This window comes from Branchiostoma lanceolatum, chromosome 13, assembly GCF_035083965.1.
Source record: "Branchiostoma lanceolatum isolate klBraLanc5 chromosome 13, klBraLanc5.hap2, whole genome shotgun sequence".
Classification (NCBI taxonomy): Eukaryota; Metazoa; Chordata; class Leptocardii; order Amphioxiformes; family Branchiostomatidae; genus Branchiostoma; species Branchiostoma lanceolatum.
In genome coordinates this window covers 10062049-10081005 of record NC_089734.1, presented here as the reverse complement: position 1 = coordinate 10081005, position 18957 = coordinate 10062049, and the positions used below count along the sequence as shown (strand labels likewise).

The 18957-nt window shown below is 40.8% G+C and overlaps 1 protein-coding gene across 2 annotated transcripts; it reads left to right on the top strand.

Annotated features, from left to right (window-relative positions):
- Positions 1 to 581: 581 nt before the first annotated feature.
- On the top strand, positions 582 to 15930 carry LOC136446925 (uncharacterized). 2 transcript variants are annotated; one of them, XR_010757667.1, is made up of 9 exons: positions 582 to 1237; positions 2536 to 2660; positions 4745 to 4908; positions 7235 to 7391; positions 9483 to 9669; positions 10391 to 10619; positions 10787 to 10983; positions 12337 to 13913; positions 14087 to 15930. XR_010757667.1 is itself a non-coding variant. In XM_066445583.1 (8 exons), the coding sequence occupies exons 1-8, from the start codon at positions 917 to 919 to the stop codon at positions 12598 to 12600; spliced, it is 1644 nt and encodes a 547-aa protein (XP_066301680.1). In that variant the 5' UTR covers positions 582 to 916; the 3' UTR covers positions 12601 to 15930. The 2 variants fall into 2 exon arrangements, 1 of the variants encoding a protein (XP_066301680.1); XM_066445583.1 differs by having other exon boundaries at positions 12337 to 15930.
- The last annotated feature ends 3027 nt before the right edge of the window (positions 15931 to 18957 follow it).

Below are 18957 nucleotides of genomic sequence, written 5' to 3'. Positions count from 1 at the left end.
AAATAGTTGAACCTACATGGGTGGTTTAGAGAGAATGTAACCTTCCTGAATCCTGACTAATTCTAAGTATACTAAAGGGAGATGTCCTGCACTCTATGGGATCAGGCTACAGCGCCCCCCACTGATTATCCAAGGTAGTGCATGATTACCAAGATACTGTACATACATGTGAAGTTGAATACTTGTTCACAGATGATATTCCATCTATATGTTGAGGGTTGACGTCAAAATAATTTCTGTAGGGTATGGAGGAAAACATTCTGCATTTATTTTCTTCAGATCGATCAATGCATCTATTAACGTTAACGTTATATTCCCCATTAAAGTTGATGCTGTTTTGTGGAATCTATAAAAGCACCAAGGAGTAAGAAAATTATTTATATAGCACTTATTTTCAACTGAGATTTCATATTGATTCTAGTGTGTAGTGATCGCTCTGTTTTGTTGTGGGATTTTGAATTGACCAACCAAATATTGTCAACCAAGGGACTACTAGTAGTTGACTGCCAAAGGAAAACGCAAACCCGCACATCTGCTTGGAGAAGAATGCTTTTCACGCAAGCGATTCTGGGAAAGATAAGGTCAAGGGAAGGCGACATGCTGGAAGAGTTGTGAGCTGCATGCAGCTTGGCACACATTCCTGTTCTTCAAAAACTCGCTGCTAGAACTATTGTCACGTATCAGGCTTTTGATTGTAATTCCCTGAAGCCCTTCCTTTGTTTCGCGGAAAGATCGGATGTGTGAAGTGGTCGAACCGGTTCCAGAAAGAAGGTGATCCGAAGAAGGGCAAAGGGTCATCGTGAGGACGTCCGATCGCATGTGCTGTGCTCTCTCCTGGTCTCACGCCACCATATATCCAGGCCACTAACACTCCCATGACTGTACAAACAGGCAAGATCTCCTCACTGCTGCCAAGATGTGCCCGTTCCCGTGGATCCTTATGATTGTCTCCCTGTTTGCGCTGTGTTACAAGGGGGTCGTCGCCGTTGCTGTGGTCGGGCCGACTCGCACTCCCCACCGAGGACTTGTGCTGGGACACCCGGTAGATCTAACCCTACAGGAGGAGGCACGGGGTACTCCTGTGGTGTTGGCCTGCATGGCGAAGATTCACGACTCTAAAGTGTTTGATTCCCACCGGCTGTTGTCCCCGATGTTACGGCGAATGGCCCGGGCAGCGACCGAGGACGGGCGGGAGGAGGCTACGTACCGGCCCGAGTACCATGGAGGGATCTGGCAGGTCAGAACATCTGTGACAGTTAACGTTACATTTACCATCAACACATATTTGTTGATTTAGCCCCGTTTAGTTATGATTTTACATCTATGATTATGACAATTAAACTACAGATACCTGTTGAGTCACAATTGCATAATTTGTAGTACATTAATAACATAACAGTTTTAAATGCTCAACTTCCGTGAAGCCATATTTTTCTGGGTTCCTCGTAAAGGTTCCTCTGGGAAATTAAGCCTATCAGAATTATTGCTAAGTACTAGATTTAGATTAGATTTGTGGTTAGATGTTGACATTATCGCATTTGACTGAAATGCACCTAACATGGTTTCTTTGGCTCTGAATCACTGGCCCGTATTAAATATCACACAGTATTATTGATGACTTCATAATTAATTTGCCATAAAAAAATCACACTATAAAGGTTACACCTCCATTCCTGGCTGTGGGAAAATTCCCCATCATTACATGTTGAGTACTCAGTTTAATTGATCTCTAGATATTTGTGCTTTTAATGGTAAAAAAGTTTTTGTTGTGGGTACTAATTTTAGTCAGACTAAAATTATGATTCCCTTACCATTTAGATTTGAAATAAGATAAGTTTCCATTCTCACAAGTGGAAGTTATTTTATTGAAACAAGGACTATAAATATAATGTCCTTGATTAAAAGCATTAGGTGCTAACAGGGCTGTCTTTAGCGTTAGGATTTGCTTGTTGGGATGGAAAAAAATTACTGCATCTGCCCAAAAAAACTTCAAGACATGAAATTGATGAAATTGAAAATATATTTTACAACGAAAATTGACAAAGTAGGCCTGCTGAACAATAAGTGGGACAGATAAAGACCTCAAGCTAGAGACCATGGTAATTTTCATAATATTTACAAAATTGAAAGTTCCAGACCTAAAAGGTTCAGTTCTCTTCAATAGGCGCTCCCAACGACCAACAGTAGGAGTGGTTAAAAGGTAAACAAGGGTGGGACTCAAGCTTGAAAATGTCATGCTTCAGTTGACTTAAACTTGCAAGTCATCTGTTGGTAGTACTTGGTACTAATTGGTATTTTCTCCTAATTGGTATTTTCTCAAGGTTGGTTATTTACGCCTGGCCAATTGTACTAAATGATATTATTATGATTCATGAAGGAATGGCTTGTCTACATGTACCGTATTGCAGAAAAGTGTCAGTAAAAAAATCTTGACTTGGAAATCTTTTATACACTTTGGATCCTGTACCCATGGATGTTGTTTTTCTACAAGTCAGTGTTGCTGTAGTTTAAAGCATTTATGTGTTTTTGTTGCAGGTTGACTATAGTGATTTCAGGGAAACCTTGGATACCAGGACCTACCCTCACCTCCGGCCTGTATGGGACAGCATCATGGCACAGTTTGGAATTCACCGGCTTGGCATACGCTGGAAGGACCTTAGGTAACAAGAGTTACTTCTGTAAGGACAGAATTGTAGCCAGATAGCATTCACGTCAGGTTTTGCCTACTCCACAAGTTTTTAAGAACAGCCCTGCTGCCTTTTCCATTGATTAGAAAATTCCAAGTGCCCCTCCAAGGCACCCAAATGCCAAATGACCTGAATCGAAATGAGGGGAAGCTTGTCATGCAGAACTTACAAAGTCACTTATACGGTCCATTGAACCTTGCACAACAACTGTTGTTCAGATCTAATGGTGATAATTTTCAACAGGTTTGACGTTTGTGGTGAAGGGACTTTCAGAAGAAAATATCAAAGCTCTTTTGTTGACCAGATTGACTTTACGTAACGTCCATTAACTTTAATCCGCCGGGTTACATAAATCCACCGCTTTGAAAAACATCCCCAGGTATGCACGTACAGTTAAGATCAGTGTTCTCGCCAGCCTGAAATTTTTACCCGTCTTTTCAATTTTGCTGGCGGGAAGAACATAGCGAGCGCCGAAGGCGCGAGGCGTCGCGCCGGAGGCGTGACCATGATAGGGGGGTCCGGGGGTATTCTCCCCCGGAAAATTTTTGAATCTAGACCCTCTGAAACGCTATTTCCTGCATTCTGAGGGGCAAATTTCTTGGTAGAATAAGCTTAGTTTAATGACATCTCTTTCGGTGAAAAATTGCACAAGGGTTTTAGGCTTAATTTTGGGGGGAGGCGTGCCGTCATCGCGGTCAGATCGAATGTTCACACACAAGCTACATTTCTATGTTGTATACAATCGGCAAAGAAAAGAAAATCAAGCACAACAAAACTTTATTACGTATCTACGTCCTACCAAAAATACACACAGAATAAGTCGGCAAAAATAAAAATTTTCAACACTTGTCCCGTATGCTCCCTGTAATTATTGAACGTAATGAGGAATTTGACACCCTACTTTGAGAAAGAACGCCATAAAGACGTCCATTTTTTTCTCCCATGTTTTCCACGATTAATTTCTCCGGTAACTGCACTGAATGTCTTCAAAAGTTGTCGATTCAAGCCTTCCAACAGCCGCTTCGTCGTGTGATCCTTGCGATCCCCGCCATTCCCTTAACATCTCGCAAATTCACGCTTAGCTGAAATCACGCGAGTAGCGAGACTCGCATGTCATTGGTCGGTATTTCTTGACGCGACGGAGACGACGCACTGTGATTGGTGGAATAGAATATCTGACGCCTGTTTACCATTTCTTACGGGTAGAAAGCGCATGCAACTCAGCCGCCGCGGCTTAAAGCTTTAATAATGTTTTACAGATTACAGAAAGACTGATAGCTATAGGAATATTTCTGAATTTTTAGGCTTCTTTGATAACAAAAACTGACGGTGAACCGAGAGGGACAAAACAGAAGTAAACGTCAGCCGGGCTCAGCCCGATGCGACCAGCCAAAACTGTGGGGAGGGCGGCGCATGACGCCGAGTTTTCGGCGGCCACCAAATATCCACCACGGCGCTCTTTCTGTGTGGCTGGGGTTGTCGCCGGCGGGCATTAGAAATGATCTAGATCGCCCTCGTCGCGAACTTCCGATGGTCCTCTGGAGTTTTTGCAAAATTCTAAACTCTGTCTAAATATCTTTACATACCGATTTTTGTCCATTAAAAATGACGGGTTGGGCAAAAATTTTGTCCGTCATGCGCGACAAAAACCCGTCAAATGACGGGAGGACGGGCGCTGGCGAGAACACTGGTTAAGATATACACGAGTACATTATACTGGGGGATGTTTGGTTGGAGATCTGTTTGGAAATTTCTTTTCAGGGTGCGGAATTATGTACCCTGGTGGTATTAGGTTAGTAGATGTTACTAGTATATGCTGATGTTGTTTACTGGTATAGGTAGCGATAAAAATAGCTTGTTTGTTATAGATAGATATACTAAAGCAACTTCTGTTCTGTTAAAGAGTACTAAATCGGAGTTTATAATAATCACTGTGGGAGTTTGATTTTGCTATAAATCACTGAAAGCAAATCGCACATCCACTCAGTGTTTTCTTGAATTATAAATTTTGTTACCATGACAACTTGTAATAAAACTGTTGTTAATTCCCTTCGCAGGAAGCCGTTGTACTCGTCCCTGGTGGCCGGTTTGAAAATTCTGACTGTTCCTGACGAGATCCCTCCCAGTATCCCTGCACAGGCCGCCTTCTGGAAGAACTACTGTAACAACGCGCTGGACAAGAGCCCTAACGACTATGTAACGGCAGTGGACGAAGTATCAGGTCAGCAAGAACTTGAGTTATGAGTAGATTAAAACCCTAGGATATTGGAGTTTTCTTTTTACACAACCAGTAATGTCTCACACCTGTTGATGTTGGGATTGTGTTCTCGCCACAAAAGGGCCACCTAATTTGGCTACTTATTAAAAGTTATTATAGCGGCGAGAAGTCAGAAGCTCTGAGGAAGGTGCCTGAGAGACAATGAAATGTCAGCTGGTGAGACGTTACTGGTTGTGTAAAAAGATAACTCTAAATGCAATATCCTATTGTCTACCAACCTGATGAAATTATTTTTGGAAGACTAAAACCCTTTTCATTCCAGCATTCGGATATCAGGATTCCCCTAGGCATTGATCAGGCAGGTATTGATCCCTATGTGCCAATCCTGGTATGAACGGTCCAAATTCGGCTGAGTGAGTTTAATCTTGATCCACTACCTGTAGTAGATTTGGCAGATCCAATTGGGATCAATCCCGTGCCTCGGGGTGAATCAAGATATGCAAATCCTGGTATGAACGGGGTCTAAGAAGACATGTCCTATCCAGTAAAGGGACTGTCAAACTGTTTCCCATTGATAGATTCTAGGTTGATAGATTGCCCCCTGTCTTGTGAATATAAGACATACATGCATATGGAGTGGAATGTTGGGGTCTAATGGCTGACAGACAGCTACTTCTAACCATTCAAAACTTTGATGCCCTTTCTTCAGTCTTGCAAGGGTTAGACATAATAAGTTATCAAGTTGTGTTGAGGTACGATGGCTTACCGACAGCTACTTATATCTTGGGATTCAGCATTTTTTCACTCTTGCGAGGGTCAGACATACACAAAGTTCAATATTGAGGTTTTACTGGCTGATGGATAGCTATTTCTAATCTTCGTGTAAGATACTTTGATGTCTATTTTTGAGTGTCAGACATGCATGAAGTTCAATGTTGAGGTCTAAGGGTTGAATTCCAGCTATTTGTACCTTGGGCTCTGGCACTATGAAGACTGGCTGACATGTCTTCCTGCACGTAACATGTAGTTTTGTTTGTGGAGGTTTGGCGTATCGCCAATGAGTTCAAAAACATGTAACCTAAGCAGTGAGTGCCATTTTTTCCAGCTGTAGTTTGTTAGTCCTAGCACATTTTCACTTGAGACCACTGTAGCAACTAGACGTGGAAACTATACATTTGCCAGTTATGTACCAGGAGTAAATTTTGGCTGAAGCTAAATGTTGATATTCTATTCACCTAACCTTTCTCTTTCAATGTTCTTCCAGTTTTCCACACATTGTTATATTCATAACCCTTTCTATGCTGACGCATACTGTTATTAGTATAAATTCCATACTTCTGTATGATTGCTTCTCATAATATTTGGATTATAGCAAAGGATACAAATTTATATAGATACTCATTTGATTATTCATGATTATGTAACTTACAGTCAAGGTTTCCCTTATCATATTTCCTGTCTCCCTGTAGGGCTATGATAATGTGCAAACATACACATGTATATTTAGTTCTCTAATGTTTGTCTGGAGAGTTTGATCCTGTGAGGTCCTTTCCTCAATGTTTGCTTGTCACTTACCTATTTAATGCCAAGGATCATCTAGAGTAGGCCAATGGAATGTAAGAGGATGATGTTAGAGGTTGATAGGAAAGTGGTAAGTTACAAAAGTGTCCCAGTTCTCACAATAATGCATTGTTAGACTGGCACTCAAAAAGTAAGTAAAATTCTTGGCATTGAAAACTCTGGCCGGAGTTTAATTACAGTAGTAATGTTTAGGTTGGTGAGAACTTCCACATCTGTCCAAGCTGCATCCTTGGTTTCCCCAGGGAGAAGTTTCTATGGACAATTTATTAAGATAATGGCACAGTCTTAATGTGTGAAGACTCAAAACACTTCTTATTAGCTTTTTGCCTTTACTGAACATGATGGTATTCTGCAATCTAAACATGGGTGTTTCAGTGTACCTAAGTATGGGATTCACAATTTCTAAATAACACCAAGAACAAATCTCACGTATGTATAAGGTCACAGAGCTATAATTAACTTCTTCCTATTAACACAAGATAGCGAAGAAATGAATTCAAGAGTCAACATTTGCTGACAAATGCAAAATATTTCCTTCCCATATATTCTAAAATGTTATCTTGGTGAACTCTGTGGTAGATAAATCAGAGGATGATTTTTGATACTCTCACATTAACTTTCAGATTTAATATCAAGATAAGTCATACATAGACAAAAGAATTGCTTCTGTTTATTAAGCCCTTCTCTCTGGGTTGTCCCTCTGTATTCTATTTCTTTGAGTCACCACAACTCTTCTGTTTTGCTGCAGGTTGCCAAGCAGCAGGGCTGGATCTGGTGTTTGTGCTGGATGGTTCAGCTAGTGTCGGCAAAAACAACTTCCAGCTGTCCAAGGACTTTGTCAATACCATCATCCAGTCTTTCACCATTGGACCTGACCTAACCAGGGTGGGAGTCATACAGTACAGGTCAGTTTTACTTTTGCACCACAAAATTAGGAACTTGAACAAGAAACTTTCCATTTTATGCCTGTCGTATTCAGTCAATGATGGTTGGACATCCAGGTAATACCGGGGTAATAATGCAGGATACAAAAGCTACTAAAGCAACTAGAGAGGTTTTTCTTTTAAAGTGGTTAGATATTTCAGACGTTTCAATTGAACTGCCTTACACTTGTTTTCTTAAATTCATCAATTCATAGTTTTGCATAAATACCTCTTGGACTTCTCTGGGTTTCAGATTATTTTGAGTTACTGATGAAAGATGAAATGTCTGACCATTTGCAAGACTTATCCAGTTGCGTGAGAACTTTCATATTGTGAGTCATATTAACTATTCAGTGTTCTCGCCAGGTTTTATTCACAGCGTCGGGGCAGGGGTTCGGGGGCTGCCTTAAGCCCCCGACGGTGTCCAGGGGCAGAGCCCCGGTGGGGGGACCCAGGGGGGCGAAGCCCCCCAGAAGCTCTTGCATTTTAGGGTATTGAGAAGGCTTTTTTTCAGTTTTGAGGGTCATATTTATGACAATCGTGGCAGTCAATCAACTTCTCCACAGGACCTTGACATACAATATTTCTAGTGAAAGACAACTTGAAACTCAGAAACAACAACATCAATAGTTTATTTAGCTACTCAACAATATCAATAGTCGATACCAGTTTTTTTTTTGGCTGTGTCCGGTTGTCCTAAGTCGAAGCGCAACAATCGTCGCTGTCAGAAGTTTTCTTCGGTGCGAAATGGGAAGCGATATTCCTGGTATAGTACGCTTCAACGCCGGCATGTTTCCAGAAAAATCGCCGCCGAGGCGATCTTCCCTCGGCGGTCGGCGGCGAAAATCCTAATACGAAAGTCCCTTGCCGCGGCATTTAGAGAACCTTGCCCGTCTAAGAAATCGCGTCACCCCTCTCCCCCAAGTACATACACCGCCGGCCCGTTCCAGGAAGCCGAAACCGCTGTTCTGCGTGTTACAGATAACGTGGAACTTCCGTCTAATAAAAACTTTGTACAAGCATCGCTGTGGGAAAGTTAAGGGAACATAAAATCGTCAGAGGTTCGCTGTTGACTGGCACACGGAGATCCAACTCGCGCGTTTTCCCACAAAGTTGCCGCTGATTGACAGTCGGCAGCCTTTGATGACAGTCGCGACCATGGCGACGTCGGCGGCAGAAAGTCTGCTAAAAGGAAAGTCGGCGGTTTGTGGGCGGTGCCACAAATTTGCAGTAGCCGAATCGTCCAATCATGGCGAAGCTTCTAAATAAGTTGAAACTTTATCTTCCCAAGGAGGTTTAAATAGGACCTCCTTGATCTTCCTCTCTTTGTAAAAATGAATTTTCTGTGCATGAATTCGCTGTTATGGATGGGAAAATGAGTTAACCTTGCTCTAGAAATTTGTCAGAAATACAGTTAAGAATTAATTCTATCCCCGCGCTGACAGAGAAAGGAATCTTTTACAAAGAACAGCTTCTGTGTTGGTCAACCGCGGACTGTTAACTTCCAAATAAGGAGATTCCGCGGGAATCTGATACATTTACGGCTGTTCTGATAGTCGGGAACCGCCCCGCAGATTGTGCACATGGAGACCTACTCGGCTATTGTTTACGTTTTCGCGCGATGCTGCCAGCGGCACACGAGCCGCTAAGGGCTTTTCCCGGGTGGGAGGGGCGGCGAGACAAGATCGGAGCGGTAGGGCGGGGTGCTAATTTAGTAATTGGCACCTCCCTTGGAGCTGATAGTTGGATGGCTTCCTGCGAAACAGGGGAGGAGCGTGCCTTTGCATTTTTACTACGGTATTTTTGTCTTTTTTCGCCGCTACGCTGGGTAAAAAAACAGCATAGCGGGTGATTTACAGCGTCGGTTTGTCGGCCCACAGCGTAGCGGCCCGCTATGCTCAAAAGGCCTGGCGAGAACACTGTTATTTCTGAGACAAGTAGAAAGAATTCACAACAGAATTTCATCACCCATACACAGGCCTCCATCACTTAAACTTTTGACTAGTAGCTTTTTTTCACAAGCATATATCCAAGTTATAAAAGATTCTGACCGTGATGTATCTTTCCCTGTAGTTTTTCAGTCAATCTGGAGATAGAACTGAAGGATCACCCAAGTGCAGCCCCCCTTGTCCAGGCAGTGGAGGATATAGAGTATGACGAAGGCCTGTTTACCCATACTGGAGAGGCCCTACAGTACATCACTACACACAGCTTTGCTGTAGAGAACGGGGCACGGGAGGTCCGCAACGGTGTCCCCAAGGTTAGCTCGTTGTCCTGGCATATTGTAATACTGTAAATGCAGATACATGTATGTTTCCGGGGCTTTGATTTCGCTAGCATTTGGTAACAGGCTGGCTGATGGTTACGGGCTGGCTGCAAAAAGTATATCATAAGCCCCCTAAAAAGGCCCTGTAGAGCCTGCTATGGAGGCTACGATTTTGCAGTAGAGAGAAAATGGAGTGTTCGCAAGGGTTTTGAGTTCGCATTTGAGGCAATAGTAGTGCTATTAGTCACCCAATGGCACGGCTTTTCGTGGTGGTTTTAAGTTTGCGGTAAAGAGTTCACCGCAAAAACCGCGAACATAAACCACCGCAAACATTTCTGCATTTACAGTATTGTGTCTACTTTTCTTTGTGATGTGCGCTTGTTTTGATCTCGCAGCTTTGAAAGCTTTGAACTTTGTTTATTCTACATTATTACACAAGCCATCCTCCTAACTTTCCCTGCTATAGATGGATTCATGGTACATGTATCTAGCTCCATTATACAATTTTGTTGGGATTCAAAATTAGTTTCTTAAAAATATGATTACATATCAGAAAATATGGTTCATATGCTGCTCCAATATGCTCTTTGTATCAGCCTTCAACAGTCAAAAGTTACATTAGAGGATATCTGAGGTTTGAAAATCAGCATCACCTTACTACAGGTATAGGAGAGCAAAAATAGAATATGAATGAGTTTTATCTTCCTGCTCCTAGGTAAGTATATTGCTAACTGATGGGGAGTCTGGAGACTACCACGACGTGACTGTGTGGTCTCAGCGAGCGCGGGAGTCAAACATCACCGTGTTTCCTGTCGGGGTGACCAATGATGTGGACCAGGAGGAGCTGGGGACCATGGCAGGGCATGCTGGGAAGGTTTTCAGGGTCAGAAGGTTCCGTGACCTTGAGAAGATTGTGACAGATATGGAGGAGTCTCTGTGTAGGGGTAAGAATAGATGATGCGTATGAAAATGTCTTTAGATGTAATGATAAGTATTTTGATTTTGGTAAGTTCTCAAGAAAGCAGTGTCAATTTTGTTTCTTCAGCAGTTACTTGTAGCTTGTACTTCCTTCTAGACTCTAGAAGTTGATGAATTTTTCCTTTCTTATCAGCTGTGGCTGCTGTCCCTGTTGGAACTCCTGTTACCACCGACCTTGACAAGGATGCTGTCCGTCACTTGTCCTTCATTGTCCCTGAGGCAGGGATGACCTTCAAACTGACCTTGAACAGAGGTCAGGTGGCCATGTATGGTTCTTCTGTGGTGACAACTCCAAATGAAGCTGTGCATAACTTTAACCTGACATCAGGGGTAAGAAAGTGTTTTGTATAAATGTTTATAAAAACATGTACATAGAGCTAAAGCTTCCAAATGCCCATTTTTACCCAATAAAATACAGTCAAACCTGTCTATAGCGGTCACTCAAGGGACTGGCCAAAACTGGCCGCTAAGAACAGGTGGCCGCTATGGAGAAAATGTCGATTAATTGACCACGAGTGACACATATTTTCAGTACCCACTGAGATACATTTATTCACCGTACAGTACACATGTAAACAGGTAAGGCACATTTTAGAAGTTCCATTGTTGTTCTTTTACTCCTAGTTAGTTAAGAACAAAATACATGTTGCTCAGTTGTCACTTACTGTTCGTTTTCGACCGTTTTCAAACATAAAATCGTGGCGACAATTTTCCTTAGTCTCTTGTTGTGGCTTGTGTTGATCAGCATCTACCATTATGCTAATAGGGTACTCAGAAGAAGATCGCTCTTTTGAGGGCTTTTTGTCTTTTCAGAAAATTACAACAGCCCAAATTTTACATCAAAGTAGTATTATTTACATTCATTTTGAAGCTTTTGGTTTAGTAATTATCCTCAGTGATACTTTGCAGCAAAATAAATTTAGTATATTATACCTCCGTAACAGTGGTGTCTTCCGTTGACCTTTATGCTGCTACCTAGCCAGTAAACTTTGTATCAGCGCCATTTTGAAAATTGCGCGAAACACGTTTTGAGCACAATTTGAATGAGTTCCCGTTGAAAACGGAAATTGGGCCGGCATTCAAACATTTCACGAACTTACCGCATCAGGTACATGTGTGGGTTGTATTTTCCAAAAGGCTGCCGTAATATTTGTCCAGTCGACATGCACAGAAATTGTCAATTTTACCACGATGTACAAACGCAAGCCATGTGAAGAAAACTATACTTGACTTCGCGTCAAACCATGGATTTTCTAACAAAGATAAAACATTCTGGTTTTCTTTATTATGATCCTATCCATTTGAGGCCGCATAAATTTGATAACTGCGTGAAAAAATGAAGATTTTGAATCCGGCGTGCGGTGGCGATGCGGCTTCTACCGGCGCGCCGTGACCGTTATCGGCAGTGTTACTGTACTCGCGGGACTGAAAATCGTCTGGCCGCGACCGCGTTGGACAGGTGGCCGCTATAGCCTAATTCTTAATGCTTATGTCAATGGGAAAAATCCAAGGGACCGACAAAAAGTGACCACTATGGGCAGGTGGCCGCTATGCAAAGGTGGCCGCTAATACAGGTTTGACTGTACTTGTATTTTTGCAAAGAATTTGAAAAGAAAGTCATAGAAGTTTTGGAAAGATGATCATTAATTACCCTTAGGTTTATTCTTGTTTCTTCCATTTCAGGAATTGTTTTTCCGTCAAGCACCGGTCAGTAGCCAGGACGTCGGTACAACCGTGTATGTGTCTGTTTACGGCCTGTCTGACCACAGTACCTTCACACTCCACACCACCGAGGGAGACACAACAACAACAACGCCCCCCTCCCAACAACAGGCTTCAGCTCACTCCTCTACAACATCAGTGTACAAGCTGGACCCAAAGGATGTAACCCTGTTCTGGTGCCTGTTTGTATATCTCACATCTACTATGAGTGCTTATCTCGTGTAATATTCTAAGCTGTAAACAAAATGAAACAAGAAGCCAAGGAAACAGAAACATGGAATGATTAACATAGCAATCTGCTGTAGTCAGGTTCCTCTCTACATTCATGCAGGTCACACAGACAAAAGGACCAATTGCAATCCTTCATTTTAACCTTCAGCTTGCTAAGGTAGCCATTTGGCACCAACTTTGTATTGGTTACCAGGTTAGGTAGCAGGGAACGGGTTAAGCTTTAAGCACTGCCAAATTCAATATAGGATTAGTCCATCTTAAGTCTAAACCTTTGTCAAAAAGTCCCATGTTGCTCATCAGTAGTAAAGAGTCAGTGCATCTTGAATTTAATGATGAACCAGTGCATACCAAAACATCTTTTTGGACAGATTGGAAAATTGTTGCTTCTTCACTTCTCTGACTGCTGCTAGAATCTTGTGAGATATAAGTCAAGGCTAAGAAAGCCTTACTTATGCTGCTATACCTCTTACATAATCTAGCTGCCTGATTTCACTGCCTTCAAATTATAAGGAAAACCAGGGTAGGCTGCTAACCTCTGACAATATTTCTAAACAGTTGTTCCTGGTGCCTATTTGGGACATGGCATTTTTGCCACTGTTGGGACATTGCTTTACCATTTCATGTTGTGTCTGTGCTACATTTTAGAGAGAAAATCAGGGAGTTGCAAGTGTCATGATCATTTTGTTGTGTTAGATCTAGTCCTGTGGTCAGAAAGTTGTATATTTTTATCAGTCAGAGCTGAGAAGGCTCTACTTTTAAAGAATATATTATATAATGCGAAGTAGAGATGCTGTTTTACCATACATTTATGAAAGAAATTATATTTTTATAAGTCAGGGCTAAGAGGGCCTTACTTATTGTAGTTCTGTATGTAAAACCTGTGTTGTGTGAGTTGTACCGTTTACACTATACCCATCAAAGTTCTAATACTGGACAGTTGGGAGTTTTGGGAGTCAGAGCTGTAACAGCTTTACTTGCTACTCTGTCCTGTTATGAGTGTTTGTTTAAATCATTTTTTGTTTGTGTATAGGTGGTTCTCTTTTTAACGAAGTGCATTCAACTCATCAAGTATGTCTCTCAATGAATAGAAAAACTGACCAAATATCTGCCGTTCATATAATTAATGTTGTGTGATCACCATAACATTTTCCAAGTAAGTCATGGCCGAGAAGGCCATACTTTCTATGCAGAATTATTTCCATAAACTATTTTATGAAGACATATCTATATTTTTATAAGTCAAAGCCAAGAAGGCTTTACTTATCATTCATGTATATCTATATTTTGAGCTGGCTGGGTAAGACAGGGTTTCTATAGAAGTCAGGGCTCAGTTGGCCTTACTTTTATATATTGTGAATGAAAACTTCTATGTGTATCCAAGAGAAAGGGCAGTATTTTTGTAAGTCAAAGCCAAGAAGGCTTTACTTATTGTTCAGGTAACAATTTATATTTGGGTTTAGTGCTGGCTTCCTGAGACGAGGTTTCTATAGAAGTCAGGGCTAAGTTGGCCTTACTTTTATATGCAGTGTTTGTATTGTGAATGAAAACGTCTATGTGTATCCAAGAGAAAGGGCTTATTTTTGTAAGTCAGGGCCTAGAAGGCCTTACTTATTGCAATTTTAACTCACACTGTGTGTGCTAGTCTTTGTAATGTGTTCAGTATTTGTGAAAACTTTCTGCAGTTTGGAAAGCTCTGGAATATTTACATTTCCTATGGAAGTCAAGGCTAAGGTGGCCTTACTTTCTGTGCTTAAATTAAGTGCACTCCAGCTGTGAACTTTCTGTGGTGTTTTTAGAATTACATCTGGAAGTTGAGGCCCAGAAGAGAATACCTCTGTCAAATGATCCACATGTATTTTTGGCAATAGTAATGTACGATTATACAGAAATTTACATGTCAACACATAGAGATGGATATAGACTTGCCTTACAATTTGCTGATAAGGACATTGCATTTTACATGATTGTTTACATTGCCCTACAATCTACAGTCTCTCTCCATTTGAATTCTCTTGGTTTGAGACCTAACACCACTGATTAAATTCCTGTTTGCCAACGACTAAATACTCAACCTTGCAAAATGGCAATTAGATTTGGCTTTACCCATTAGTTTATGCTTGCTGAAGTACAATGACTTATTGATTAAGAGAGTGTGTATAATTCCAAAGAAAGTCAAGGCTGAGAAAGACTTACTTTCTGTGCAGTATTTATATTTGTGCTTTGTTGTCCTACTGTAGATATTCCAATAATTATGAGTCAGGGCTAAAAGTGTCTTACTCGTAACTTATGAATTATTAAGTACTGTGATATCAGAAATATTTCTGAAGTTATCATGATTGTCAGGGCTAAGAAGGCCTTACTTTCTATGCAATAATATTGATGATATACTATATACAAATGTATACCATACGCTATAGCTAGTATATGCTATAGCCAAGTGTTTGTTATGTAAGGTGAATGTCTTTAACCAATGTCTTTAAAAGTCAATGTCTAGAAGGCCTTACTTGAACTGGTTCAAGCTACAGCTTGGTTCTGTATATCAACTGTCACTTGAGCTACAATGATTTTTGGTCGCAATTCAGCAAGATAGATTTAGTTTGAATCAGACTAGTTTTTCATGACAGAGATGTATATATTTGTAGTTTATGCAAAGTCAATAGCCAATAGGGCTTTACTTACTGAGATGTTTAAAACGTTTGTTGTGACTTGTTCGAAATCCGATTGGTAGAAACAAGATGGTTATATGTAAGTCAAGGCCTAGAAGGCTTTACTTATGTGCAATAGTACCGGAACTTGATATTGTTTATGCCTCTGGGTTCGGTTGTTGTAGTTAGTTTACAGCAGGATGGTCCGACCTTTATAAGTCAAGGTGGAGAGCGCCTTACTTATCGTGCAATATAACGGACATGTCACTGCTGTCAGCCTACAACAACAGTGCCTAGTATGAGGAGGGTGATGTTTGAAATACTTTGGAATTGATTCCGACCAGTGTGTTTTAGTCACACAGACCATAATCAGTGTGTGGCATTGTCATCCATATACTACACTTTGTATGCTAATGTCATCCTTAAAATACACTTTGTGGGTAAGAGGATTTTGGTTGATATTCACCACTTCCACTATAGTGTCCATAACACACAAGTGTCATTAAACAGCAGTACCCACCTGTAGATAGCGTTCCATATATACATATAGGCAGAAATTTGGCATTGTTAACTATGTTAGCTAAGTGTTACAGTTCAGTTTTGACTATTGGTTGGTTTTGTGAACTGTTGGTGAATTTCCTTGTTCCACGATTCTATCATGATCATTACAATGACACAATATCATGTTCATTGCAATTGTAATGGTTTTTGGTCTTAAGAGTAATTGCACGAGAAAACCAGGCAAAACCAGGCAGAGGTGGGAAGATGGGGGTCGGCCAAATCGGCTCAAACTTTGTATGTGTGATAGGTATGTGGAACTATGAACAGCCATATAATTAAAACCCTCCAGCTATTTTTCGTTATGGCGTTATGGGACCCCCCTCTGAGACCCTCAAAAAACCAACAATTCATGGCTGAAAATTACTGAAATTGCAATGGCCACCCTGACAATTCCGATTAAGATACAATTATAAATTTTATATTTCCATATAGCATGGGCTCCCTAGTTTTACCTGCCAAAAGTTGAAGGTGAAGCATTGAAATTAAGAGGGTGTACTAGGGGGTTACCAGAAACAATGAAAGCAGAATTTTCATCTCTTTGAATTTTAGTCATTTTTAAGGGGCATTATCTGCCCTGGGCAGTGGCTTTGGAGAATGATTTTACTGTTGCTGGAGAGAGGAACATCTACTGATTCAAAAACAAGCGTCGTAAATTTGGGCCACTCATAACGCGAGCCGTGAATGGGGGCTCTTTAGGGGGATTTTTCGGGTTCGGGGCTATAATAAATCAGGTTGTGACGTCTCACTACGGGGTAAGTTATGGCAATTTTTTCTGCCGCTGCGTGAAAAACCATGCATAATTGCCATAGAATACTAGCACAAATCAGAAATGTTGATTTGGGCTCTACATGGGGGATATGAGGATACTTAAAAAGTAAATTAAGCTTGTTTTACATATTTTACAGCTCTTTAAGAATTAGTTAGTTCCTCACTAAATAATTATATGCAAACATGTATACATTCATTAGATGGTAATACTTCAAATTAAAGACTATGTATGGGGGTTATCAGAACTCCACATTTTCACTGGAACACACCCGTGCACATGGGTGCAGAGCTACATATACTTTATTTGGACAATAAAGAATTAGACTATAACAAATGGCAAGAACAATTTGAGATTTTAGCTAAATGTATATCATTTTGATGGTCAATCAGGATCAGTACAGGTATCATACTGAATTCAACAAACTGCAGTTCGTAGATTATCAAACTTACAAAGTGTTCTCAGAAACGAAGCAAATTACTGTAGCATGTAATGTAATTTTTATTCCCAGGGTTACACACACCATATCAAAATTTTGATAGTACATGTATCTACAAAATGCATGCAATTCCTAAAATTATGTCATAGGACCATTGAAACACGTCAGTCATAAGCATTGAACAGATGAATACCATTATGCAAAAATTGAAGTCCAAGATCATGCACATAAAATGTTCTTCACTCAGTCTGACTCTCAAGGTGATTAAGGGGGATATTGGTTTACAGGATGATGATCTTTATTCTGATCTTGACAGGGACTTCAATGTAAAGAAACTTGTGTCACCTCACAGAGGATGAAATGAATGGGATAATACAAAAATATCAACTATTGCCATCATCTATCATTGTGAGAAACGAACATCTGCAAACACGCCAAATGTGAATTAAGGGTTGAATGCATTGAAGCTGATAGAAGTGACGCATCGCAATTTCCACGTACTTGCCACTTGCCAGTAACACGACCAGTATCCGGGAAAGCCTCCTACATCTGCCAAGTGGAAACCATTGTGCGCATCTGTACATGTTAGGCTGTTTCTATTTATTTATTTATTTATGTCTGTTTTCTTTATCTAGGGCAGGCGCACTCAGTGCTAAACGCACTGCTTTTCAGGTGTGCTCTGTACAGAATAACATAAACAGACTGATAACATAACAAGGAAATAACATGAACTAATGAACAAAAAGTAACCAAAATAATAATATATACACAACTAAGCGTCAAATCATACACCGTAAATCAAAGTCGATGTGGCAGGCCGTGTCTGGATGTCAGAGGTCAGCAGTGCTGCTCTACTAGCTTTTTAAAAGTTAGGCCCGACGTGGCCACTCTAACTGTAGCCGGCAAATCATTCCAGGCAAATGCATCCCTGTACGCAAATTTTCTTCGGCCGGCTTCTAGTCTGACATTCGTTCGGAAGTTGCAATGATAAGTTTGAATTATGTCTTGATCCATAGATGTTAGATGTTCTGTCAAATGTTTGTAGGTATTCTGGCACTTGTTGGTGAATAGATTTAAAGACGGTTTGAAGGAGGTTCATTTGCCGGTGAGATTTGAGGGAACTCCAACCTAAAACAGACAACTGTACATTATCCACATTGTGCTGTACGTGACGGACCGAGGACAATTCGTGCTGCTCGGTTTTGAAGTTTCTGGACATTGTCAGAGAGAGATTATCCACAGTTGGCCCAAACAGTATCACAGCACTCAATCTTTGGAAGAACCATACAGTTGAACAGCATAGAAAATGTCTTAGGTGGTAAAATGGAAACTAAACGTCTTTGATATCACTCCTAGCCTAGATGACACTGCATTGCACAGTTTGTGGACATGTATTCTCCAAGTTAGACAGGGGTCAAACCAAACACCTACTAGAGATATTTAAAACATGAAACTACTTCCAAATACGTTCCAGAAAGAGTAAGATTTAGTTGTTCATCACCTAGGCGCAGCCTTCGTATAGTGCCAAAGAGCATAGACTTGCATTTACGGACATTTAGTGTCAGCCTGTTTGCATCTAGTATCTAGCCACCACTTAATATTGCGAGGGTCAGCATTTAAAACTATGGACTTTTCTATGTTATGAAGCATTGACTTTTTGAATTCACTATTATCTGTATTACGGTACTAATACATACAAAGAAGTTCAGTGATGCCCTTGACTTTTTTCAATCTTTGATATTTCACATTCCCATAACATTATGACAACCTCTAATCGCCTACAGCAAATGTATGTTTTGGTTAAATAATATTAAAAACTATTGCAGTTGTAGCATAGTACTTAACCACTTAGCTCCCAAGTACCTGGCTGCCCTGCTAGCCAATAGTCAGGTGCCTTGTATCGTATGAATTGTGTGGATTGTATCATTTAGAATTTGTAA